Raw genomic sequence first — 27,867 nt, 5'->3', positions numbered from 1 at the left:
CATAGATATGATATCCTAAAAGTTGTCTACACAACTTAAATTTTGGATAATGAAATTCGTATTTAAGTCTATTCTTGTAGCTGTACATCCATGACAACCCTGATACTCGATTTGGTTCCTAAAAAGATGCTTTATAATGGAACAAAAAATTAAAAAAAAAAAAAGAAACAAAGCACTACAGCAAATTGACTAATTTTACAGATTTCTCAAGGTTAGACTATCAAAAAGGGGGGATTGAAAAATAAAAAAACAAAAAATTGTACAATAATTTCCCTTTGAATCAATTCTTTTTGTTTGTCTTCGGCTTTGACCTCATGCTAGCTCTCCGAGCAACATCCCATGCCTTCTGTGGTGCATATATACCTAGCTGTGAAGCGAAAAATGACTCGTACCCAGGAGAGTCAAAGGCAAAACCCGTGTGTTTCGATATTTCCCTTGGCAATTGAGAAATAGCATAGCTTCTTGCTTCGTCAGGTGTAAGCTGATTTCCGATTTCCAATAAATCTGAACGACCACTATCATCAGCTTCATCCTTGTGAATTTCCTGAACAATCTGATAATCATAGGGGAAGAACCATCTTTGCACACTAGAAACAAAGAAAAATTTTTTAAAAAAGAAAAAAAATTAAAAGAATATTTCAAAAGATTCTCAATAAATAGTGCTTGAGAAAAGAAAGATAACAAACATAAGTGACGAACACAAAGAATGTCATGCCATTAGTACACAGTGGATGGCAATATCAGGTTGTGTTTTGAGGGAGTGTACTTGCATGTGACCCTTGGCCTGATTAAATCAACCATGCTATATATTTTTTCCTTTTTTTTGGGTGTTTTATCAGATGCAGCGTGACAAGATCATAAATAATTGGAAAGAAAAAAAAACAACATGCAACATAGTCAAGTGGATAGTAGACTTAAGCACTCAACATAAGAAACTTGTTTCAATCCGTTTGGTAGGAAAGAAAGAGAGAGTAAAGGAAAGAAAAAGTTTTAATCCAATATTTGAGCTACAAAACAGAACATGTTGTTATGGCTCTCAACCATTAGATTAAAAAATTTTTCAAACTTCCCCATTTCCATCCCAATACCAAACATTTACAAGAAAGCAGAACTCCACTGTCTCAGTTCTGGAAAACCTTCAAAAATCTATTACCTGAGTTAGTTAACCAGAAACATGGCTTAATCTCATGGTTGGACATCTATTACCCACCCTAAAGCTGCCCACCTAACAGCTCTTTTAGTGTTAATGAGCATTAGCAAGCTTTTCCATGCATTAAATACATGACTACAGCAGATTAGTACTTCCAGTTATTTTCTCATTCTTACCCTAGGTAAAGGAAATCTCCCACAAGTGCAGCAACAGGAACAAGAAGAAGAGTGATGTAGAAATAGGGTGTACTCATCAAGACATATATGACCCAGAAGATGTTCTCCTGCAGTAGCCAATAGAGTCAAGAAGTTGCATTCCTCCAATCCAAATAGAGAGAGAAAGAGAATGAAACATGATTCATAACTTACCTGTCGATCATGTGGAGTCATAATACCAGAATAAATAAATATAAACAAGAACCACGCTAGAATGCTTCCTCCAACACTAATGTAATGCCATCTTGTGATTGAATTACAGATCATAAGCAGACGCAAGTTGACAGTTACTACAACACATGTGAAGGCCATTGTGCTGACATCCCAAAGACCAAACATTTTACCAGATGAACCTTGACTTGCAGAACTGGAAACAGTCACAAAGTGGAAGAAGACTAGAGATTGATAGACGGCAAAGAAGGCCCATATTGCAACAACTTTCCACTTGAAAAACATATTTCTTGTTCCCTCCTTGTATAATTCAGGGTACTTCTTTGAAAGGGAAGAACTGACATCCTGGATAACAATTAAGGTCTTGCATAAATCAAGCATAGAACAGGCAGAACAAGATTCAATCTTAAAAAAAAAGGAAAGAATAGAGTACCTTGTCAAAAAGCCCAACCATAATGACTGGTAGTGCAGTGAATATGACATTATACAACGACTGGAACCAGTCGTCATAAAATCTTTGACCAGAAAATCCAGTATTGAAGGTGAACCAAAATTGAGTTAAAGTAAATGTAAGATTCTTGTAAAAGAAATACGTCACAACCTGTTAAAGGAGGTTCCATAAATATCACCAACCTGAAATCTAAAACAGCTTTGGAGGAAAGAGAAAAGTCAAACCTTGCATAATCTAAGATAAGACCAACGCCCATGCACAAGGAGCAAATCATTAAGAAAGCGAAACTGAGCAACTGCAAAATCACTAGCCATAACTGCTTGCATCCCTTCAAGCCCACTAATTCCAACGCCAATATGAGCAGCTTGGATCATGCTAACATCATTGGCACCATCACCAATACTAAGTGTAATTTTACGCGCACCTTTCTTCACCAAGCTCGTTACCTGCACATGGAAAAAGTAATTAGAAGTTACTTTTAAAACTCCAAATGTTTAACCACCCTTCCTCTCTCCTTCCAATGGTTTGAAATGCAAATTTTTACATTGAAAAAAAAACTGAATTTGAGAATAGTTTCTTACTTATGAGCTTCACCACTCAAAAAAAGTTCATTAAAATATTGCAAGTAATCTGGGAGGAAATAGGTTTATGACCCATGCTCAGTACACCAACCACTTTTCAATCACTGTTTAGTCCAATAAAGTTTTGAAAAATACACATAATGATTCCAATCCTCCAAAGCTGTCAACATTGCAAAACTTTGCTCAAAATGATACACCATAAAAATTCCAGATAATCCAAATATCTTGAGAAAGATGTCAGGGCATTTGCATTGTCATCAATTTTGTATGCAAACCTTATTATCCACACACTTTACTGAAAGCTAAGTTAATGATATTTCAGTTCAGTTGCCATAAGGAACCTACCTGTGCTTTCTGTAAAGGGGAGACTCGGCAGCAAACAACTGAAGAGCAATTCAAGCTCAAAGTAAGGAGCGTTATCCGTAAACTTGGGTCTAAGGCATACATCAGACACTTTCCATCTATAATAAGTGCTAATTTTGGTCCAGAGACTGTGTGAAAATATTGCTGTGCCTCATCAAGGCACTTCTTCAGTTGCTTTTTAACTTCCTCCTTGATAAAGTGTGCAATTTCAACTTGGTCCCCCTGATAATAGGCATTCAATAAAGAATAATCATGCATAAATTGAATAGCTTGTATTATACTAAATTCTAAACTAAAAGCATCTAAAAACAAGACTCGTACTAAATGCTTACCCTTTCTTCAACTGCTCTAATAGCATCAGTTTCGGAGCTGATAATGAATTGTTTCATCTCATTGTTTAGTAAGTTGCATGCTGAAGCATTATTAAAAACAAAAGGAAAAAAAAATGAAGAGATCATAAACAATATGATGATTTATGAAAACAAGGTTCCAAGGAAACTTTAACATAAAATAGAATCTCCCATAAAATACTTACCATAAGCTATATTTATTGCAGTTTCCATCTTGTCCCCTGTTAGCACCCAAATCTTAATTCCAGCTCTAGAAAGAGTCTCAATGCAATTTGGAACTCCTTCTTGAAGCTTGTCTTCTATTGCAGTTGCACCAATTAAAATGAGATCCTTCTCTATTAGTTCAGCCACCTGCATAAGTTTTAAAAATGTACATGACATAATAACCATCAAAATTACATCCAAATAAAGGTCTTTCAACTTCCAATAACAAAGATGAATAAGCTCAAAAGATTCACCATATAAGACAAAGGGAAGTAAACTGCATACGGTCTAAATTTTTTAGCCTTTTTTAAGATTTAAGAAACTCCAGAGTAGAGGATGTACATGAACAGCCTTCCGACTAAAGGCCAGTTTAAGATTACAATGTAAAAGGATGTAAATAAACAAAAGTGTAAGGGGAACATGGGGGAGGTAGTCAATAGCTAATTTTCTAATTAAAAGAAAAGAATGTAATCTTTCACCTCCATCAACTGGCAAGCAATATATATTGATCCAGTGATTCACCAATCCAGTTATGCCTAATACAACTAAGAATAAAATTATGATTCATGGCTTAAAGGTTACCCTTGGTCAAAACATTTTAAGAACCACTTTTGAAAGTACTCCACGAGCTTACTCACACCTTTCCCAGGAAACAAGCACTATCCTTGCACAATAAAGAATTTAAAGACTTCAAAAATCCTTTTATACTTGTACGACACCAATTCTATCCTTCCCAATCACCCTAGCTTTGTTGTTTGTAGGATATCTTAGAGGCTAAAGGGATAATCGCCTACCACAGCTAATTTGCTTTTATCAGTTCAGGATTACAATGAGAGATGGGTCCAGGCCAATCCAGATGGCTTATAGAAGGAACTATACTATTCATTGTAATATAAAGAAAAAACAGAAAAATATCTCACAAATCTAAGTTTCTTGACCAAACATCTATCAAGATTCGAAAAAATCATTTCCTTCTCCATTAAAAGAAGAAAATATGCTCCCTAAAGATTCACTTAATGCAATCTTATCAGCCTAACTTTGCACCATTTGTCATATTATGCCTCAAGAAAACTTCCTACCAGAAGCAAACAAACCTCCACAACCTTCATTTGAAAAGGTCCAAAAGATAGAAGTCAGTCACCTTGATCTTGGGCCCTTGACAAAGGGGTGTAACCATATTAGTTAGCCCAATCAAGATCAAGACCAGGCCCCCCCACAAGATGTCTCTCCCATTTAAATTAAGTGGATCATCCAAAAGATAAGTTGACATTAACAGCAAAACATGCCTTGCATTAAGCATAACATTAACAACGGATTACCACTAAAATTTCATTAAACAAAATCATTACTTCAGTATTGTTCAGAAAAAAAAAAGTCAATATAAAATCATTCAAATAATAACAGAATTAATATTCATCTTTTATTGAAGAGAAGATAACAAATCGACATTTACAAAAGAAAAAAATAGATCAAGTTTCTCTAAGCAAAACATGTTAACCACATACAATTACACAACAAAACATACCTCATCCAACTTTTTTTCACGATCTCGTAGAGATGACTTGGCTTGGATGAATTTCTCATTCCAACTCTCATACATGTCAGGAGCTAGATCTCTATAGGCCAGGCAAAGGGTGCGTAATCCAGCAGAGCCAAATTGTTCCAAGTGTTCCCTGGTAACGTTCTTTAAAGCATCACTTCCACCCGCCAATCTCTCATAAATGACAGTATCAGCTCCCTGTGAAAAGCATGGTTCTGGCCCATTGTTATTTTTTTGCCAGAAAAACCTTTTGTAATACTATTTAAAAATTTCTGAAGACTCATTACCTTAGAGTATAGTACCAGCCTGCCATCTGGATAACGACATACAACAGATTGGCGCTTCCTCGTACTATTGCAAAAATGAGTAGACATTAGTGCCAATCAGAAGTAACTCATAAATGAAGAAATAGGAGTGAAGGATGCATCCAAACCTATTGAACTCAAGAACATTTAAAATCTCATAAGACACATCTTGGATTTTACCCATCCTCTCCACATGAGATTCACGAACATATATCATTGTAGGTGTACGTCTGCAAACAAAAAACAAAAAGCCTCAAATCAAGCTGCAAAGCCATGCTGCAAAAATAACCTCTTCAACAAACTTGCACCAAAAACAGAAACAGCCAATCATAATGCAAAAGCAATTGGTTCAAAATTTGCCACAAAAGTACGACTTCACAAATTTGTAATCAGTTCCTTTATCAGCTGTCAACCAGAAGTCGATCCTAAATACTTGCCAAATTTGAGGGATCATCCTATTTATACAGGACACTGATGTGACAAACTTTAGAAAACAGTAACCAGAGGGCAGCACTATCCCACAATAATGAAACTAAGTTACAATTAATAGCAATGAATTGCTAAGTTATACTGCTTAATGAACTTTTTTTTCCTTTTCTAAAAAACAGAAAACCATCTAGGGAAGAAAATTAAACCATTTGATAGGAGCTTGAAAGAAATTTATCGGATTGTTGAAAAATATTTGGTTTGCTTGGTACAGTGACATCAATATAGGTATTCTGTACTTCAAGAAACTGTCTCAAATAGCAACATGAAGATCAGGGATAAATCCAACTTATTTTAGTTGTAACTGGAAAACATGCATTCCAATATTTAAAATAGTTTAAAACTGAAGGAATAAAATCAACTCGGAATCAAATTGAATTTAAATTATTTCTAAGAATTTCCATCTTAAAGAAACAAGGAAAAACCCTCCCACTTCTAAACGAGACAAAAGGGCATCACTAACCTGTAAAAGAAGAAGCCAAAATGTTTTGCAGCCAAAACCAAAGCAGCCTCATCGGGGGATGCGGCTTGATATTTGATTTTCTCAGGGGACTCATCACCTTCAGGAAGCACAGTGTGACATATAGCAAGACATCTAAAAAATTCCTGCAACAAAGAAACAAAACTATGCCTTACAATGCTGTAGTTAATAAATTACACTACCATATTATTCTCAGTTAGGTACATATCCAGCAACAAAATATAACTAGGTTTGAAATCCAAACGGATAGAACTAATGGAAAGCAAGAAGATTAAAATGTCGATCATGTTTTCTGCATTCCTTCTAAATTAAACTAAGTGCACTTAGCAAATGAATAATGCAGGAATATGAAAAAGGAAACCTGATAAATCTATACTAAATATGGACCCACCATAGGTTTCTGTTTGTGTACAAACACCCCCTTTGATGATCATATCATATAAAGAAAGAGCACTGCTATTACAAATTAAGCTCATTAACTCAATTATCAGTACATATTTTGCCTATTCTGTTACTAGCTTAGTTCAAAACAGCTTATAAGATCAGATAAATACTAGAATATGCACCTGCATCCATCCACAACACTGCATATATACATATGAACTGCTAACTATCACAGAAAAGCAGGAGGAAATGCCCAAGTAACAAAAGAGTGGGAAAAAAAGGGGTTTCCCAAAAATCAGCAAAGAGATTCAGCATTTAATTGACAGTCTAAAAGTAAGACAGGGAGAAACTCAAGTAGCATATATCCACTTTTCCCTTAGACTTTAAAACCCTGCAATGTCAGAACTTGGAACTATTGGTTTGTAATTATTAAGTGCAACAATTATGCTAATCTGTTAATGACAGAACAACTCATTTGCCAAGTCATCCAATACGTGGACAACAAGTTAACGAATTCCCAACTCAGAATCAGACAAGCACCACAAACCAAGAATCATCAGGAACCACTAAAAGAAACCACTGCCTAGAATGAGAAGGGGCCAAAGAGACAACTACAGCCACCAAAACCTCCACCAGAGAATGGTGCATATGTGAATATCATCCTATGATTCTTCCATTACTCTTAACCACATTTTAAGGATGGTATTGCATTAAAAATAGACAATTCATTCACAATGCTCGCTTATACATGCCTTAATGCAGTAACCTACAATTTACAATAAAGTCAATCCCCAATATCCGAGCAAGAGAAAGTCAATGCATAACACCATCACATGTAAACAAAATTACAAGACCCTTGACAAATACTAAATAGTGCTGCTGGCTGCAAACCTGTCAATCCCCACAGCTCCCTGCTCAAAATTGTATATTTAAGTTTTTATGGATCTCAACTTCGAATCTAGCTGAAACTATTGAGGTCGAGCTCAATTAGTTGACAAAATATCAAGCCTAATTACTAGGCTAAGCTCAAGCTCAAGGACAGGGTTGAAATTACAATAGAAAACTTGATATTTGTTTGTATTTTTAAATGAATTTTCTCAAAAAAAAAAAAAAAGATGGAAGTAGATCTCCTAATCTTCATTGTTAATCGAATTCAAATACATTTGCAATGTGAAAGAGACATACATATACACTAAAAGCCTACAACAAAAACATATCCAACTGGATACAACACCTTAAATATCCAAATGAAAGTATCAAAAGTAAAAAAAGTCCTACAACCACAAGTATCAACCATGACTAACAAACACAAAAATCCTTTTAAAATCACAAAAATTATATTCTTATTTTTGCCCTCTCAAAACACGACTCTCATAAGGAGATGGAAATAAGCTTTTATTGATAGTGCCCTTTAGTTAAGTAAAAAGAGATTCACACTCAATATAAGCCCCAGAATGGCAAGCAATAAAAGCCTTTTACTAATAAATATTTCATATTAAATGTAAAAATACCACTATATATTAAATTCTATTGCCAAAGGCCACAGTAAGCTACCTTGCAAGCATCAGGATTAGGCTCATTTCTCCAAGCTCCTCGCATGAGCCTGACATCATCAAAATTGAAACCCTTTTCCCGTATGGGATTGTTTGATGCTTGCACCTATAAAAAATGTTATGAGAACAGAACATCATTCCCTTGCAACATAGGCAAATTTACTCAAAAAAGTAAAATATCCATTTCTTCATAAAGAGATAAAAAAGAGAATACCTCTTGGACCTTTATGCCTCTTCGTTCAGCAATACCCCTCTCAATTTCAGTCATACCTGTACCATAGATTTCACCTCCAATTGAACACTTGAAGAACTCCATTAAATTTCTTGTCAAAGTCCCAGTTTTATCAGAAAAAATGTACTCCACCTAATCATACCACCAACTCAAAATGATTTAGAGCTCAATCTACATAATAAGAACTGGCTGCATCTCATCCAAATTGGCCAAAATTGCATGTACTTACCTGTCCAAGTTCCTCGTTCAAATTAGAGGTCCTAGCCAAAGCAGGGGTGTCGGTTTCAGCATGGTACATATTTAAGTCCTTGTTGATAAATTGAGTGGACTGAATAAACTTGATCATCTGAAATTGCATGTGAAAACCAGTATGTTTTTGTGCAATGATAGAGCAAGAAATCAAATAAATAAGGAAAAAAAAAAAAAGATGCCAACCTCAATAGAAACATATAGAGATATAGGGATAATTGTCGAGTATAAAGTAAGTAGGGTCAACATGGTCAAAAGAGCAACCTGTAAAACCAGTATACATAATTGAGTTAATTCATTTGTGTGCTCATGCTTGTATGTAAGAGATAAACCAAGAACCAACAAGCATATAGTACCAGAAATCTGTTGTTAGGGTTGAATTGATCTTCCACACTTTTACCGAGACCTAAGAAGTAGTACTTTCGGTCAATGAATACACCGCTGCAATATTTCAAGCATAGAACATCACTATCAAAAAATATTGACAAAAGAATTTGAAAAAATCCCACAACATTTAACAACATGTAATGGATGTGCAGACTAGCTCTTTACCACACCTTCCTATCGCTCCAATCAGACACATAGTGAAAAGAGTACCAAAGAGAGTGAGTATAAGTTTGTCAAGTTTCCTCTCTAATGTACTTCTTTTTGAAGGCACATTCATGGAATTCATCATAACCTGCAAACTCATCCCAAATTCCCACAATATGATATCAACTTAGAGAGCAGATCAAACAGATAAAAAGAAGAAAAATCACACTTTTGTTTCTGCTTTGGAGTGGATAAACATACACAAAAGCTTCTAAGCTCATTGAGTTACAAAATGATAATACAGGTACAAGTATCAAAAGTTTAAATTATTTTGAAAAATAATGGGAAAGGTTTTTTGCATATAAATGCTCATAATTACAAATTTCTCATAAAACAAAAAATTCCAGTATGTTATTTGTCTCAACATACTGCATATAAGAAATACTATAAAACTTCTGTAATAAACCTTTGTTTCATGACCAGTAAAAATAACAGCCCCAACTATGAACTCGGTGTTTTTCAGACTGCAACCCTGCAATCAAATTGCCAATAACAGTGCCATATAAGTCCACCAGCAGAGAAAGAACATAAAATACAAATGTTGTTAACTAATAAAAGATTAGCAAAGACAATTAAGAGACCCATATATTTGAAACAATGCACAACAAAGAATATAAAATATTATTCCTGCCAATAGGGTTCAGATGATATTTAAGTGCCAAAAAAAACAAACCACCAAATAGGGAAAGAAGATTATGTTCCCGGTAAATTCTAGGGGGGCAAAAGAAGATATTAACTTCAAATTGTAATTAAATGCTATAAGGATAATTTCTGAAAAAAAGCATAAGCTGCAAAGACATTAAGTAAAGAGCTGATGATGGAATGAAGAGAATCAGAACATACCCTCAGTAAAATCTGATTTGGAGAAAGAGGCAATGTTTGATTGTCCATTATAAGATTTCCGGTGAAAGTGTACAAAGAGTTGTTTGGTTGCTCACACTGCACTTCACCTGCATTTAACAAAGGGTGCTGCTATTGAGAAGTTTAGAAGAAGACACAAGAAAAAGATACAAAGAGGTTTTGAAAGCATCACTCTGAAAAAAGCCCATCAAACTAAAATGAAAAGACATGTTCACCAACAATCGAAGCACACATATGACCAAATCAGAGTATTAGATGACTATATTAACTATAATAACAAAAGAAAAAAAATACACTAATTCCTTCCTAGAGACTTAACTGTGCAATGCAGCGAAGGACTCATATTTGTGGGAAAACACCTGGAATTAAGCTGGTTGTAATCTGTATCCCTAGAATTAAGGACTGAAAATTACAATAGACAATCGCTCATTTATAGGAATTAGTTTTAGGAAGATTTAATTTCCTATGTTACTTTCTAGTTTTTCGGTGTTTGTATAATTTGATAGACAAGTTTTTCTATATATTCTCAGTTTTTCCACATGTTATCAAAGCTTTAAGCTCTTCTTGGGAAGTAAAATTTTTAGCCTTTATTGTTAACTTCTGTTTTAGGCCTTCATTGCCAAACCTTGTTACGGCGTTCATAACCATTTTATTTTTTTTTTTCCTTCTTTAGCCTTCATTGCTAAGAGTCATTTCTGGTTATATCTTAATTGTTAAGACTTGTTTTAGTTCAAAAATATATATCAATGTAAAAAATAACAGAATTTGCTATTGCAACCACACAATTTGAGGAAGTGTCAACTAGTAAAACCACCAAAGTACTACAAAAGTCTCGAGAACAAGTTGAGTTGGACGAAGAAGAGATTCTAAGAAGCCTATTGAAAACCTTTGAAAAGCCTATTGGGGTATGTTCTTTAGATAAGGTCTCTAATTCAGGTAAAGTCTCCTGTTTCCTTGGATTAAATGTTTTAGTTAAGTCTATTACGAGTTTTTGGGTCATTGACTCAGGAATCATAGACCACATGACACATGCCTCACAGAAGTTTAGTACATATACCTTGTGTCCTAGTAATAAGAAATTGTTGTTGCAAATGGTTCACTTACTATAGTGACAAGATTAGGAGATGTTCAAATTAATCCCTTGTTTGTTCTTAAAAATGTTCTTCATGTTCCTCAATTATCTACTAATATGATATCTATACAAAAACTTACTAGAGACATGAATTGTAAAGTGACTTTTTATCTCTCCTATTGTGAATTTCAAGACCAAAGTTAAGGGAAGAGGATTAGACTTGCTAAGGAGAAAGATGGGCTATATTATCTTAAGACATCAAACAATAAAAAGTAATACCAAGAATAGTTTACCTTTGTCATTTCTTTCTGAAAAACCTCCCAATAAAGACAAAATCTAAATTTATCATTTTCGTATTGGACATCCTTTTTTTGGAACGTTGAAAAACATGTTTCCTTCTTTGTTCAAAAGATTAAATATTGAAAATTTTCATTGTGATGTTTGTGAACTTGCAAAACATAGAGGTGTCTTTTCCAGTTAGCAACAAAAGAAGTTCTGCTCCTTTTTACTTGATTCATAGTGACATATGGGGTCCCTCTACTATTCCTAATATTTCTAGTGCAAGGTGGTTTGTTTAATTCATAGGTGATTGTACTAGGGTTTCTTGGATTCTTTTAATTAAATCCAAATCAGATGTGAATAGAGTGTTTTTAAGCTTTCAAAACATGATCCAAAAACAATTTGGAGTGAAAATCAAAAGATTTAGGTCTGATAATGCAAAAGATTTTTTCAACCAAAGTCTTTCTACCTATTTCTAAAAAGACAGGATTATTCATGAGTCATCTTGGGTTAATACTCTGTAGTAGAATGAAGTGGCAAAAAAGAAAAATAGCTATTTACTAGCCACAACCCAAGCCTTATTTTTTCAAACAAATGTACCCTAATCCTACTAGGGAAAATCTGTTCTCATTGCCACATACATTATAAATAGGTTACCTTTAAGGGTTTTGGAATTTAAAACTCCTATGGAACTACTGTCACAATTCTATCCCAATTTCAATACCACAAACAACCTCACACCTGGGATATTTGGTTGTACATCATTTGTTCATGTTCGTAGTCATAATTGGGGAAAGTTGGATCCAAGAGTAGTTAAGTGTATTTTTGTGCTGTATTCATTACCTCAGAAAGGGAATGATTGCTATCATCCTCCTACCAAAAAATTCTGTCTGCAAATGTCACTTTTGAAGAAAGTAAACCATTTTTTACTCAACCTTGTCTTTAGGAAGAGACTTCATTCATGGAAGATAATGATAGACTTCTTTTTGCTTGACTTGTTCTCCTTAACATTTTCACCCATCAATTCTTTTGAGTCTAAACCTATTTCCTCAACTTTTTCACCACTAATTCTTCCAAGTCTAAACCTATTTCTTCTTAGCCCAAGTCATACACTGAATTTGAGTTTGAACACATTCCAAACCTAGAAACTATAACTAAGGACAATATTGTTCTTGATTCTATGAAGGAATTATAGGGGTACTCAAGAAGGAAAGTTTCAACTCCTAAACCGGTGAAAGTCCAAGAACCTAATCCTAATTCTGGAAATGAGGTAACTACAATCTCTGACTCTATTTCTCAAAATGAGCATGAATCTCCTAAAACTAAAAATAATAATTATGATTTGCCTATTGCCATTAGGAAAGGAACCATAGAATGTATTAAGCATCCATTATACCCAATCTCTAATTTTGTGTCATTTGAAAAATTCTCACCAACCCACAAAAATTTTCTTGTGAGCCTAAACACTATTTCTATTACAACTACATTATCTGAAGCATTATCCAGTGAGAAATGAAGGCAGGCCATGAAAATAGAAATGAAGGCTTAGAGAAAAATAAGACATGGGAATTGGTATAGTTGCCTAAAGGAAAAAATCCAATTGGATGTAAATGGGTTTTCACTATAAAACACAAGGTGAATGGTATTGTTGAAAGGTATAAGGCCAAGTTGGTGGCTAAGGGCTACACTCAAACTTACGGAGTGGATTATCAAAAACTCTTGCTCCAATTGCCAATATGAATACAATGTGAGCCTAAACACTATTTCTATTCCAACTACATTATCCAAAGCATTATCCAATGAGAAATTGAGGCAGGCCATAAAAATAGAAATGGAGGCCTTAGAGAAAAATAAGACATGGTACACTCAATTTATGGGGTGGATTATTAGGAAACTTTTGCTCCAGTTGCTAAGATGAATACAGTTAGGATTTTGTTACCATTGGCTGCAAATTATAATTAATAGCTTCAACAATTTGATGTAAAGAATACTTTTCTACATGGTGATTTGGAAGAAAAAATATATATGAAAGTTTCACCAGGATTTGGAGGTCATCTAGAAGCAAACAAATTATGCAAGTTGAAAAAGGCTTTATATGGCCTTAAATAGTCTCCTAAGGCATGGTTCGGGAGATTTGCCAAAGTGATGCTAGCAATGGGATATAAAGAGAGTCAAGGGGATCACACACTGTTCATCAAGCACTCGGATTCAAAGAGAGTTACAATTCTGTTAGTGTATGTTGATGATATAATTGTAATCGGAGATGATGAAAAAGAGAGAGAATCTCTAAAACAGTGTTCGACTAGAGAATTTGAGATAAAAGAGCTAGGGAGATTGAAGTACTTAGGAATTGAAGTAACTCACTCATGGCATGGTATTTTCATCTCATAATAGAAATACGTGATGCATCTTTTGAAGGAAACTGGGAAGCTCGCATATAAACCTGCAAATACCCCTATAGATCTTAAACAAAAACTTGGAGAAGCTAATGAAAATACTACCGTAGACAGAAAAATGTACCAAAAATTAGTTGGAAGACTCATTTATCTCTCACACACTAGACCTGATATAGCATATGCTATGTGTGATAAGTCAATTTATTTATAGTCCTAAAGAAGTGCACCTAGAAACTTTTGATAGCACCAAAAATTATAGTAAATTTACATATCAAAATGGTTGCAAAAATTTAAAATTTTGGTTGAACTAGGTACTGTTAATGCTATTTTCATGATTTTTAGGTTTTAAAGCCATGGGATGTGAAATCATGCAAACCATGCAATCCATGCATGCAAGATGACTTTCGTCGAACCTTCTTTGACCAATTCCACCTATCCATATGGCCAAGGAGGAGTTTGCAAGCACAAGGACTCTCATCTCCCATATCCATTCGGCTAAGTCTTCAAGCAATTTCAAGCTCACATGGATACTACCCTATTCGGCCAAAGATGTTTTCATGCAAAAAGGACTCTTTTGTGTATCTTTTGAAGAATTGTGATAAAAGGACTCTCGTTATTTGAATTAAAGGAATTTGGATTGAATTCAATTGCCTTATCTTGTAATCCTACCTTAGCCAAACCAAGGATGAATATTGAAGCATGATGGATTTCAAGATTGATCAACGGCAAGATGAACTATATAGAAGCATATTCAGCTAAGCTTCTTCAAGAACTAGGACTCCCATTCAGTCAAAGCTCTTTGGAAATCAAGATAAACTTCATCCTTTAGCATTTAGATAGAAGTCAAACTCTTGTAATCTTTACCCCTTATGGCCGAACCTATGCCTACTAATAGGCAAGGCCATTTCACTTGTTCCTCATCCCATTCTTCTCCTCTCTTCTCCTTTTTCTTTTCTTAGTCTTTTCTTTAGTTTTAGTTATTGGCTTAGGTGACAGATTTGCCAATAACAAAGTTATTTTTGTAAATTCTTTTCTTTAATACAATTGTTTTTTAAAATTCTTTCTTTAATACAAGTATTCTTTCTATTGAAGATCTAGTTTTCAACTCTTTTCTTTTTTATTAGTTTTGACTATAACTCTTTTATGCTTTACAAGTTTCGGCAATCACCCCCTCTTTTACTTAAGTTTAGGTATCATACTTTTTTCATCTAAGTTTCAGTTTATGCATTCTTGATTTATGCTCTACAAGCTTTCAGCCTTCACTTATTCTTCCTTGTTTTCAAAAGCAATCTTTGTTTCTTTTAGTTACATTCAGCCCCACCTCTTTTACTTGCCAAGTGATAGTTGGTGGACTAAAGATCTAGGCCTGTAATCCTTTCTACATTAATTCCTTAATTGGTTTTGCAACCCATTCTAGTATTCATTTGTTTAGATGTAAAAGATTAGGTTTACACCATTGTTACTTGAATCCACCCAACATTACAATCTATAATCCTATGGGAGACGATACTTGAACACTTATCACTTTATTACTTGATTGATCTGTGCACTTGCAGTTATTGCGAAAATAGACTATCAAGTTTTTGATGCCGTTGCTGAGATTTATAACAGTGTTCGATTCAATATCAATAAGGATTCTTTACTCTTTTGTAATCTAAACACCTTTTATTTTTATTTGCTCTAATGTGTTCTCCTTTTCTTTTCTATTATATCAGATCTTCATTGTAGTGAGGCCAAAACTTTTGGGGACTATGCCGAGCCATTATTTGAGTATTCTGATCCTAGACTGTGGAGCACTAATGAAAGGTGTGATGAAGACCCCCTTGTAACCATAACTTCACAATTGGCCTCTTTAGTTGAAAAGGTAGATGTGCTTGAATTCAATCGTAATCATAGTCATATGCATTCAATCCAAAACTCATTTGATAATTTTCATGTCTACGATGGAAAATATTATAGTGATAGGTGTCAAGATAACCAATCCAACTTTTATTCAAGCATCTACACTCAAGATTGGGAGGATCATTTTAGTCATGCATACCCCAACATACTTTATGAACCCTCCACCTCAATAATACTATCTTCCACCATATGACCCACCTCCTCAACATCATCCTTCACCCCAACACTTTCCATCATATGACTCACCATCTCTTCCTTAAGAAACAGAACCTTCCTTTGATGAAACTCTTACAGAATTCATTTGAAATCAAGCCATCTTCCTCAAAACCCAAATTGCCAATTTGAGAAGCCTTCCAATTTGAAAAGCCTTCACAAACATGTAGATCCAAGTTCTTTGCGTGAAGTGGAATACATATTAAAAGACGATCAAATGAAAGAGAAAAGGCGTATGTTGCTAATGATGATGAAAATCTAATTGATGAGCTTGTGGTGGGGAATCTACCTAGTTTTGTGAAAATACCTAATTAGGACTATATTCAAGAAGAAGATCCTAAAAAGTACATTGAGGATTCAGTTGAAGAGGTCATGATGCTGATGCAAGTAGGAATAGCATTGCTTGAAATTATACAACCTATTGAGGATGAAATACAAGAAGAGCAAGAGATTGAGGAAGATCCTAAAGAAAAGCAAGATGATGATGAGCCTATTGTGATTAACATTTGCTATGGTGGTAGATTTAAGGACAAGGAATCAATTTTGGAATCTGAACCTCAAAAAGGGCATGGTATGAGCCCATTAAAGCTAATCCTAAGACTTACAGTCCACCCCTACCAAATCCCCAACCCGATGAAGATCAAGTACAAGATTTGGAATTGAAAAAGGTGGAGAAGCCTATTGTTGAGGGTTGTTCAATTGAAAACGTGCTTGAACTTTTAGAAACACCCCCCCATTAAGCCCAAGGAAAAGGATGAGAACACACTAGTCTTCTGATTAAACCGGCCATGGAGGAACCTTTAGTCTTCAAAACCAACCCTATAGTTTCCATGGTTATACCTCTCTCACTAGTACTAAAGCCAATGCCCACCTACCATAGTCCTATTATAATTAAGACATTGCCAGAGATGGAAAATTTAGCCATAATAATGGAGCAGCACTGCCCTTTAGAGCCTAATGTTGAAGATGTGGTGAGAAGAAATATCATTAAATGGGTAGATGCTGGGGTAAAATGTGGGGTTATCACGTAACCACTTTTTTTTTAAAAAAAAAAAGGGATGGTCAAGCTTGACCAAAACTAACATTGCTTGGGAGGCAACCTGAGTTTTACTTTAATGGTTCATGTTTTATTTATTTTTGCTTTTATTAGGACAAGTATGCTTTGATTTGTTTTTGTGTTTTTTGAGTTTTGGAGGAATGAAAGTGCTGCAAGGATATTGCCTCATAAAGATCAAAAAGAAGATTCAGCCTTGAAGTAAATTTAGGGAGTATTTCTTTTCCCTTGTACTTTTTTATGTTGATAGAGTGTTTAAAGTAAGTGTGGGGGGAAAATAGAATGCTTTTTGGAACTTAAAATGATTCTCAAAATTCTTGACCCATTTTTGCTTTCAAACCAAGTTGACATGCTAAAATCATTGTTATGCTCACTTAGTTAATTTTTGCATAAATTTTTCAAAATTTGACTTGAGAATAATATGAGGTTAGTTATGAGTATGGTGAAGCAACAAAAGGAATTCTTAAGTATGCTTTTCTTTGGACATGATTTCTGCGCATGTGATTTTATTCTCTTTCAATGAAATGCTATGATTCTTGTGAAAGTTTTTGAGATGTTAAATTGCATGAAAGTTTGAGGATATGAATATTACTCTAGAATTCACCTATTAAACTTTCGAGGCAAAATACTAGGTTGTATTTGACTCAAGAGATGATCTCGGCATTTTTTTGGACCGTTTGAGCCTTTTTCAAGCCCACCATTATGATGCATCCCTAGTACCCTTTATTTTGAGCCTTATTTCCCATTCTTTGTTTTTATTAACCACATAATAATCCAAAAGCCTTTTCTTTTGATTATTTTTCCTTCTTTTGTTATGATCTAACCCAATTATGTTTACTCATGTATTTTGGCTAGATTTATGTATTTGGGAGGAAGGGAGGTGCAAGGAATTTGAAAATAAAAAAAAAAAAAAAAAAAAGCAAAAGAAAAGAAAAGCAAGGCAAAGCCTTAATAAAGCCAAAAATTGCTATGTGAAAAAAAAATGCTAAAATAAAGTGATGCCTCAAAGTCTTGAAGATGTTTCAAAAGTTCTCAAAGTCAAATCAAGAGTCCAAGAAATCAAGAAAGTAAGCTAAGGGTTATTGAAACTAAAAATTTCCTTTTTCCTACCTTGACCTAAACCTTACATTACAAGCCTTAAAAACCTGTTGATCTTGAGCCAAGTATATAAGCCTAAAATTAGTGGAGAAGGAAGGGGAAAGTGAGCATATGAAGTTTATTCTGTCTTTAAGTTGAAATATGATGAGATGTTTCACATTCTTTTTACTTGAGTTATATGTATGAATTAAAGATGGAGTAATTTTATATGTGTGGATGATCATAAGATATTGAAAGCTTGTTTTTGAAGGAATTTCTTACGAATCTGCATTTATGAATAACTTTATATTATGCGATAGTGCATGAATGAAAGTTTATTTAATTCTTGACTTTGTAAGCATGTATAATGATGTTTAGTTTTGTTGTTTTGAGAATGTTGCTTGAAGACAAGTAAAGATTTAAGTGTGGGGTTATATGATAACACCTAAAATTATAGTAAATTTACATATCAAAATGGGTGTAAAAATTTAAAATTTTGGTTGAATTGGGTACTGTTAATGTTGTTTTCATGATTTTTAGGTTTTACGGCCATGGGATATGAAATCTTGCAACCCATGCCATCCATGCATGCAAGATGACTTTCGGCCATGCAAGGAAGATATTAGCTGAACCTTCTTTGACCAATTTTTCCTATCCCTGCAGTCGAGGAGGAGTTTGCAAGCACAAGGACTCTTCATCTCCCACAACCATTCGCCTAAGTCTTTAAGCACAAGTTTACATGTACATTACCCTATTCGGCCAAAGATGTTTTCATTCAAAGAGGAATCTTTTGTGTATCTTTTGAAGAATTGTGATAAAGGAAGGACTCTTGCTATTTGAATTAAAGGAATTTGTATTGAACTCAATCCCCTTACCTTGTAATTCTACCTTAGCCAAATCAAGGATGCAAATTGAAGCATGATGGATTTCAAGATTGATCAACGGCCAAGATGAACTACATAAAAGCATATTCAGCCAAGATTCTTCAAAAACTAGGACTCTCGTTCAGTCCAAGCTCCTTGGAGATCAAGATAAACTTCATCCTTTAGCATTTAGATAGAACTCAAACTCTTGTAATCTTTACCCCTTATGGCCAAACATATGCCTATTAATAGGCAAGGCCATTTCACTTGTTCATCATCCCATTCTTCTCCTTTCTTCTCCCTTTTCTTTTCTTAGTCTTTTCTTTAGTTTTAGTTATTGGCTTAGGTGACAAATTTGCTAATAACAAAGTTGTTTTCTAAATTTTTTTCTTCAACACAATTGTTTTTTAATATTCTTTCTTTAATACAAGTATTCTTTCTATTCAAGATCTAGTTTTCAACTCTTTTCCCTTTTATTAGTTCCGGCTACAACTCTTTATGCTTTACAAGTTTCAGTAATCGCCCTTTCTTTTACTCAAGTTTAGGTTTCATACTTTTTTCATTTAAGTTTCGTTTTATGCATTCTTCATTTATGTTCTACAAGCTTTCAACCTTCACTTATTCTTCCTTGTTTTCAAAAGCAATATTTATTTCTTTTAGTTATATTCAGCCCCACCTCTTTTACTTGCTAAGTGATAGTGGAGTAAAGATTTAGGCCAATAACCCATTCTACATTGCTTTCTTAATTTGTTTTGTAACACATTCTAGTATTCATTTGTTTAGATATAAAAGATTAGATTTTCACCATTGGTACTTGAATCCACCCAACATTACAATCTATAATCCTATGGGAGATGATATTTGAATACTTATCATTTTGTTCCTTGATAAATCTGTGCACTTGCAATTATAGCAAAAATAAGCTATCAGCTGCCTACCATGTACTACACTATTTGAAGACCAATCCTGGGAAAGGTATCTTGCTCAAAAGAAATTCGAGGTTGGTTCTAGAGGTATACTGATTATGCAAGTTCAGTAACTGATAAAAAATCCACCTTAGGCTACTGCACTTTCCTAGGTGGTAATCTTGTGAATTGGAGAAGTAAAAAACCAAATGTGGTGGCAAGATCAAGTGCTGAAGCAGAGTTTAGAGCAATAGCTCAAGAAATTTGTGAAATACTATGGTTAAAGGTTATCTTATAACACTTGAAGATCGAGTGGGATGGACCAATGAGACTCTACTGTGATAACAAGTCTACAATAAGTATTACACACAATCTTGTGCAACATGACATAACAAAACACATTGAGGTAGACTGGCACTTCATAAAGAAAAAACTAAACAGTGGGTTGATTTGCACACCGTATGTATCAACCAAGGGACAACTTGCAGATTTGTTGACTAAAGGTCTCAGCAATGCAAAATTTCAAGAAATTATTTCCAAGCTAGGAATGGAAAACACATATTCACCTACTTGAGGGAGAGTGTGGGAAGATACCTAGAATTAAGCTGGTTGTAATCTGTATACTTAGAATTAATCTGGTTGTAATCTGTCTCCCTAGAATTAAGGACTGAAAATTAGGATAAATAATCCCTCAATTATAGGGATTAGTTTTAGGAAGATTTAATTTCTTAGTTTATCCTCTAATTAGTTGTATATAAACATAAGGTGTTTGTATAATTTGATAGACAAGTTTTTCTATATACTTTCAATTATTCCACAATATTAAGTACATTGATTACATTGGATGTTACATCAACGATGGGGTTTTTATATTAGAATTTTTAAATGTTCAATAATAGTATTGTCTAATGGCTTTTATTGCCAAAAGGTTTTTAAGAAAAAAAATCATGAAAGTTTAATAGGTAATAGAGAAAAAGTGCGTATTTTGAAACAAAAAGTGTTTGAAATGGAAAGAGGGCATAATTTTGAAACATCCAAAATGGAAAACTATGAATTGAATTTGGAAAGGAAGCCATAGGTAAAAACAATTAAAATTATGCTAATGACAATTAGAATCAGAAGATAACAATCAATAAAGGATGGTTAAGTAATAGAAGAATATCTATAACACAAAGGAAAAGGTCGCAGACAAATATATGTAATGCAGCAAATGAGCAATTAAAACTAAATGGCAAAAATGGGATTAATTGAGGTATATATGAAAGCAACAGGTACCAAAATTTTGTGCTCTATTTGGTTTACCTATGCTATTTTGCTACCTGCCTGTTGTTTTTTATTTGTTTCTTATTTTTTGCTTTTTACATTCAATTCATTTTTTGCAGGGAAAAAAAAGGCAAAAGATTTGTTCACAAACCCCAAGAGGTACCAATAATGGGTTCTCCTACACTACTTAAACTCCAATTTGTTGGTGATGTCACACCAGATCCCTACTGTAGCTGAATAACTGAAATCTGAATAGTGGATGAATGTTCTCCTTTTACAATTTTTATTTTTGTTCTTCTAGTTTGATATTCTCATCAAAAAGGCGTAAATTACAAAGTAAAAACAAGAAACGCATAAAGAAGAGATGAAGATTAAAGTGAGAAATATGATGCAAAGTGACAGTGGCAAATATGATCAAAGAACAAAATTTAGGATGAGCAATAACTGATGTCAACAATATTATGCCTTCATAGGTGAAATTATCCTAGTCAGATATAGCATCATTTAAAAAAAAAAAAAATGAAAGTAAATGACATCTCTTAAAAAATAATATGATTTATTAATTCATAATCACATGACTTTAACCTTATTCATTACTTTAGTTGATCTGTTAATACAATGAGCATAATAGCATCAAAGACCTGTAACACTGACAGACACAGAATCAAGGAAAACTCTGAACAAACATTAAGTTTTTTAAGGTTTATCAGACACTCAAAATTGGAAATTTTAAATAATTAGAAGGCCTCACCTTTGAATTCACAGGCCCTTTCAGGAGTCACATAATCCCAAGTTCGTTCTAGAGCCTTTCTGATTTTCAGATTTGTTTCCCCATCCAAATTTGCAGTCTGCAATCAAAAGGCAAAATTATTTTACTTTAGAAATGAAATACCTAACTATACATTACAAGAGAAGGTCACTCACTTTTCATAAATACACTTAAAAAACTAACAAATAGAATCAAGAAAGTTAAATTACCTCAATGTAGCAAACACCATCTGGATTTGTACTAGCAAGTAAAAGCATATCTGTAGGAAAAAATCCATCTTGCTTAACCTGCAGCAAGGGAAAAATTACACTATATTCTCATATATTTATTAGGTGGTGATATTCATGTAAATCAACTAAATAAGCCTCAGTCATGATAATATTATATTGTAACATATATGAACAAAAGAAAATTTTCCACAAGCTACAAATATCTCGTAATTTTCAATCTCCAAATGGATGGAAAAATCATTAGAAAAAAGAAACAAGTAAAAGGCGATGACAGGTCATTGGTTGACCTTGACCAAGTGTACAACTGTACATGACGGAAATATGACAATACTTCTTCGTGAGAACCAAGGTGGGGGTAACAAAGTCCTCAACTGAAAATGCATATAATATGCTTATCAGCCTGAATTTATGTAACTACAAATTAACAATACTAAAGCATCTCTCAATAAGTCCCCGTAACTTTTGATATATCACAAATTTCATAACATGAAACTGCCAGATAGAAGCATATTAATCCAAACTCAAAATGTTAACAAAGGGAAAATCAAAATATATTTGAAAATCTTTTCTAGATATCTTCAGAAAAGAGGGGGAGGGGAAAGAAGGGGGTAAGTCACACAACAAACAAAGACAACCATCATCGCACTGCAATGTAAACAATATGATATGAATGTTGTAGAACTCTTCACAATATCCATATTCAGTCTCAACTACATGACTGGCCCAAAAAAAAAATATCAACATGCACCTAGAAACTCACCCTGATAAGGTCTCCAACCTGCAACTTTTTCCATGGAATAGACCCCCACCTTTGATCTTGCAACACATCCACAAGAGTGTTATTTATTGCCATATCGTTCTGAAACCGTTTCTGTTGTATACAATAAGGGAAAGAAAAAGAAATAAAAGTTCAGCATTAGACCCAAACTTATAAAAGTCAAAGCTCAAGCTAACCTTTCCAGAACCTTACCCCTGGGCCCCAAAACCTCCCAAACCAAAAATAAAGATGAGAAAAGGAAATCAACAAGGGCCCAAGCCAAAGGAAGAAAAAGTAGGATATGATAAGCATGAACTGTAGTACTCACCCAGTCCTCAAATGCCTCTTTAATAAGAGAAACTAAAAGCACCAGACTCAGAGGAACCACATTTGTCACAGGGTGCACAGGACTGCATCAACGGCAAAATGTTATTACATAACAGATCTCACCAATGCACAAATCAGTTATTTAAACATTTCTTCAGTCTTACAAGTCATTATCACCAAAATAATCACACCAGAAGAAGGGACGGCAAAAGGAGAGGTTTCACATGAAACAAATGCAATTAGTAAGCACATGGAAGAAGGTAGAAGACAAATAAGGGGTATGCATAATAATGTTTGAAACATGGGACTCTCAGTTTGTATTAAAAGCAGCTGCATTGGGCTCCTTGTAGTAATTATTACTCTTTTTAAACCAAAAAAAAATTATAATACAGTGTTATAAAAAAGCTTCATAGAAGCAATCTGAATAAGGAAACATACATAACACTTAATAACACTGTAAGCAATATCAAAAGTTCCTTTGGAAGGTTATAAAGTTTAACAGAAACATGAGACAAGAAGGAAATTTAAAAAAAAAAACCAAAAAGCTACTGATAGTCATGTCAGTTTCCACATGGACAACATTCGCAGTTTCAACATCTATTTTAGAAAATAAATAAAATGAAGTACATTACACCACTGAAATATTAATAATATTTCACTCAAAGCTGAAGGTTGTTAGATCTAAGACAATAAATAAGTTTCATCGTGTTTACAAAAGAATTCACCCAAGCCCCAAATTCCCTACATCAAGTGAACACCACTAACATGACAGTCGAACAAATTACAGTAATAATTCCAGCACTTGGGGAAATATGCTCTTTGTAATTACCAAAGGTAACAAACTCGTTTCACCTATATGGTAGAAAAAACTTACCTATATGGAGTTGCTGATAGAATTGATACCATAAGAAAGTACAAGTTAGCTACCCGCCTGAACTGTCAGAGTAAAACAGAACTTTGTCAGGATCAGAAGTAGACAAAATAAAGGAGCTCTTGATTCTAACCAAATCCGGAAAAATTAATGAAGTTAGATTTCTAACTCATATTACAAACTCAGAAAAAATCATCAGATTACAATTATGGTCAGGAGTATGGCAGTTTAATGCATTATCCAGAATAGTAAAGTTTATTTCATTATTCTTACACAAAATATGACTGCATTTTACACGTTCAAATATCCCCAAGTTTGTCAACAGGAATTGACAGATAAAGTTATCCCCGAACAGGGGATGGTAAATATGGAATACTTTCTAGAATTAAACCTGGAAATGGTTTTCCTTTTAAACAATGTCATAACACTTCACTTGGTATTCCTCAATAAGATGAGATGGCCCACCAAAAATGCACTAAAAAATAAATTTGAGTCAATTTAAGCTTTTTAGATCTTAGAGGAAAATATATCAACATACTATACAGCAATGATTAAATTGTATGTAGTCACAAATAAAAAGATCATAAAATCCTTTTTTAAGGTTTTTATCCTGATTATGATTACAAATTTTAGGTCTGCAAAAAAGGGCATTTATACGTATTTAACAGTTACACTTTAAGTCCATATTGAGTATATTTATGTAAACAGTTATGGGCTTATGGCCATAGTTATTTTTAAAACCATAACCATCGCCACACTTGATCAATAATAAATTTCTCTACCAATAATCAAAGACAGTAACCATTAAGCTTCAATTAAAACCATCAGCTATTATATGGGAACTTTTATTTATATAGTTACACACTCTCCCATTAGTAGAATGCTTATATGATTAGTGCATAAGCCTTACTTCTGCGCCAAAATGCTTCCAAGGTTAAATCAGAGGCCACAATGCAAAAGACAACTAAAAAGTATTCAAAAGAAATGCCTAAAATATCATACAACCATACCCATGTCACTGCTGGAGAAATCCGATAAATTTACCTGTTCATACAGCCCCTTTGGTAGAAAGGTGAAAAAGTTGTACTTGGTAGTTGATATTGAATTTCCCTGGAACAATAGATATCAAGCTAATAAGAACTGCATTTAACTTATCAGAATTAGATGCAAGCAACAAAAGCATGAAGACAAACAAAACTTCTGGACACCAAAACCGTTCTTACATAAATAATAGAAATTAAATCACAATCCAACTTTATACAATACATACATGCATATGTATGAATATATGCAATAAGAATTAAGCACTTATGTCCATGTAAATGCAGTTATCAACAATAGAAACAAACTTTTACATGCTACTCATGCATCATTAATTGAACTTTCCAAATATTTATAACTTGCCAGATTCCTTCATATAGGCATAGCATAAGAACTAACACCACATGCTTGAAACTTGTAAGAAGAGTAGTTGCAAAAGATCATAGTCTATGGTCATATCAATATGCGGAAACTCATCAAATTAACTATGGAAACTAGTTTTTTAATACTTCCAGTAAAATGAATTTCAATTTCTGGGTAGTGTCCTAAATGGAAAGCCAAATATCTATGGATAATAAATGAATAAAAAAGATGAACCCTCATAAACAAGAGATAATGAATGAAAAATATGAATTTATCTAGTTGAGTCCAACATTACAACATATTTCACCTCCCATTAATTTAACCTATCCCATTACCAAAAAAAAAAAAAAAATGGAATCACTTCTGCAGACACAAAGGTGAGGTCAGTACAACTGTTTTGACTCAATTAAATGTCTCCCACAACAATTAGAAACTTAACCTTCAATACATGAAAACTGGAAAATGATTAAATGAAGGTCAAAAGAAATTGCTTAAATACGAATCTTCAGAAGCATAGTCATGATACCAAACCCACTTGTATTTAAACTCTCTCATGGAATACTAGCATAGACTCATCTAAAAAAGACAAAACAAGAAGAGGAAAAGAAATGACCTACACAAAGTGAAGGACAAAGATCAGTTCTATGGCATCAAGCAAACAAATACACATTTCGACATCAACTTCCACTTGTTAGATATGCAAAGGCATTGTCTTCGTATTGCAGTATTCCTTTCTGGCTTTGAAAGAAAATATTCAATACAACCATATACACATGAGACATGCACACATCACCGAAAAATAGACAAGTTTAAGCAAGATGACATTTAATTTCATCTTTTTAACTATAATTGAAGAATTTCAGTTTAAAGTTTTCTGAACATGTTATATACCTACTACCATGTTAGAATTTCCAAAAGATCACTACATTCTCTGTAACTTAGAATTGACGCCAACAATATCACATTGATATAATTAAATCCTTTAGGTAATGTCTCTAACTCTTTCAGTATAGTTAAAAGTCTGAATCTCACTCCATTCACTGATATTTTATTAACATTTGTTACTCATGACATTAAGAATAGTTATTTGAAATCGAAGTCCCCAACCTTGATAATTGGGCTAACTCCTAGTCCACCATCGCTCGTGGATGAGTTAAGATTACTCTTCTCAAGGTTTTACATTTCATTCACTTTAGCATTGGTCCAAAAAAAGGTTCAAATGTCACCAGAATTATGATCTAATATAAAAAGCAATAACATCTCTGATCCCCTAGAGTCCGGCCAAATTAACATTTTACAGAAAATTAATAAAGCTATTAAACCATCCAACAACTGCCATTCTTGATAATAAAGCCAACAAAAGCGAAGAAAATTCATGAGGAAAAAAAAAAAACTAGAAACCTAAATCATGCGCCTCTTGATGGTAGCATTAGTTTCGTAAACATTTAAAAAGATTCAAGTTCACTACATTTCCTGGAGAATTCTCCAGGAAATCGAAACGCCAAAGAAGAAACGTACACGGAAAATCTTAATAAGAGCAGAAATTAAAATATATATATATTAATATAATACCTTGTACCGATGGGCATAATTGGCGTCGCGGTCATTGCAGAAGATGGTGCGGAAAGCGGGCGCTTGGGGCTGAACCCGACCCAGCGTGACGGTTCGAGACGGCACCCGATGGCTCAAGTTCTGACTACGACCCTGTTGCGATCTCGTCGATGACCTAATGCCATCCCATCCACTCATCTTCCTTCTTTTCTTTTCTTTTTTTTTTTCCTGCCCCGATCAAACAAAAAGTATAAAGAAAATTTTTAAAAATGGCAAACGTAGATTAAGAAAATGAATATGCCAATCGGTTTTTGATTCCTGTTTCTCCTGCTATGTCGGTTTGCTTCTCGTTCTCGTTTGCACGGAGGATGAAACAGAGAGAACCCCTGCTGCCATTCAATTTACTTTATTTTCTTTTATTTTTCGCTTTGAGCTTCGGTGTTTTCTTAGTATAGTATTTTTTTTTTCATTTTTTGTTCTACACTTTTTTTTTGGTTTGTTTGTTTTTTTTATTTTTCTATACTTTTTTTTTTTGGTTTGTTTGTTTACCGATCGAACCGCGTTGATTTTGCTTAACATTTTCCGCGCGTGGTTTCAAAAGCGAATTGGCTGGCTTGTCTCCGTTTCAATCAGGCGCGTGGGGGGTTACCTGGGAGTTGAAAGGTCAATTGGAAAAATCGGTTAAAGGGCCAAAGAGGACTTGTTCTTCAAAAAGGTGACCGAGATATGCCACGAACGAATGACGGTTGACGGTGAATGAGAGATGG

At 34.0% G+C, this 27,867-nt stretch overlaps 1 protein-coding gene across 4 annotated transcripts; it reads right to left on the bottom strand.

The window, feature by feature from the left end:
• Nucleotides 1-22: 22 nt before the first annotated feature.
• LOC111317816 (phospholipid-transporting ATPase 3-like) lies at nucleotides 23-27,641 on the bottom strand. Of its 4 annotated transcripts, none has more exons than XM_022920267.2 (27): nucleotides 27,122-27,641; nucleotides 25,190-25,255; nucleotides 24,149-24,205; nucleotides 23,276-23,357; nucleotides 22,951-23,061; nucleotides 22,170-22,247; nucleotides 21,943-22,039; nucleotides 10,150-10,256; nucleotides 9,713-9,778; nucleotides 9,273-9,394; nucleotides 9,072-9,156; nucleotides 8,902-8,979; nucleotides 8,696-8,812; nucleotides 8,449-8,598; nucleotides 8,236-8,340; nucleotides 6,280-6,422; nucleotides 5,459-5,560; nucleotides 5,313-5,376; nucleotides 5,011-5,223; nucleotides 3,467-3,632; nucleotides 3,264-3,343; nucleotides 2,914-3,153; nucleotides 2,212-2,433; nucleotides 1,970-2,137; nucleotides 1,519-1,881; nucleotides 1,327-1,433; nucleotides 23-587 (listed from the first exon to the last, which is right to left on the bottom strand). In XM_022920267.2, exons 1-27 carry the CDS (start codon nucleotides 27,154-27,156, stop codon nucleotides 281-283), a joined length of 3,531 nt encoding a protein of 1,176 aa, XP_022776002.2. In that variant the 5' UTR covers nucleotides 27,157-27,641; the 3' UTR covers nucleotides 23-280. The 4 variants fall into 4 exon arrangements, with proteins under 4 accessions (XP_022776002.2, XP_022776000.2, XP_022776003.2 ...); XM_022920265.2 differs by having other exon boundaries at nucleotides 24,149-24,210; nucleotides 27,122-27,639; XM_022920268.2 differs by lacking the exons at nucleotides 24,149-24,205; nucleotides 25,190-25,255; nucleotides 27,122-27,641 and adding an exon at nucleotides 13,883-13,961 and having other exon boundaries at nucleotides 23,276-23,335.
• Between the last annotated feature and the right edge of the window lie 226 nt (nucleotides 27,642-27,867).

This window comes from Durio zibethinus, chromosome 2, assembly GCF_047325235.1.
Source record: "Durio zibethinus cultivar Kanyao isolate XHJ-2024 chromosome 2, ASM4732523v1, whole genome shotgun sequence".
In the NCBI taxonomy this organism is placed as follows: Eukaryota; Viridiplantae; Streptophyta; class Magnoliopsida; order Malvales; family Malvaceae; genus Durio; species Durio zibethinus.
The sequence above is the reverse complement of the archived record's forward strand: the minus strand, read 5'-3'. Positions and strand labels throughout refer to the sequence as shown.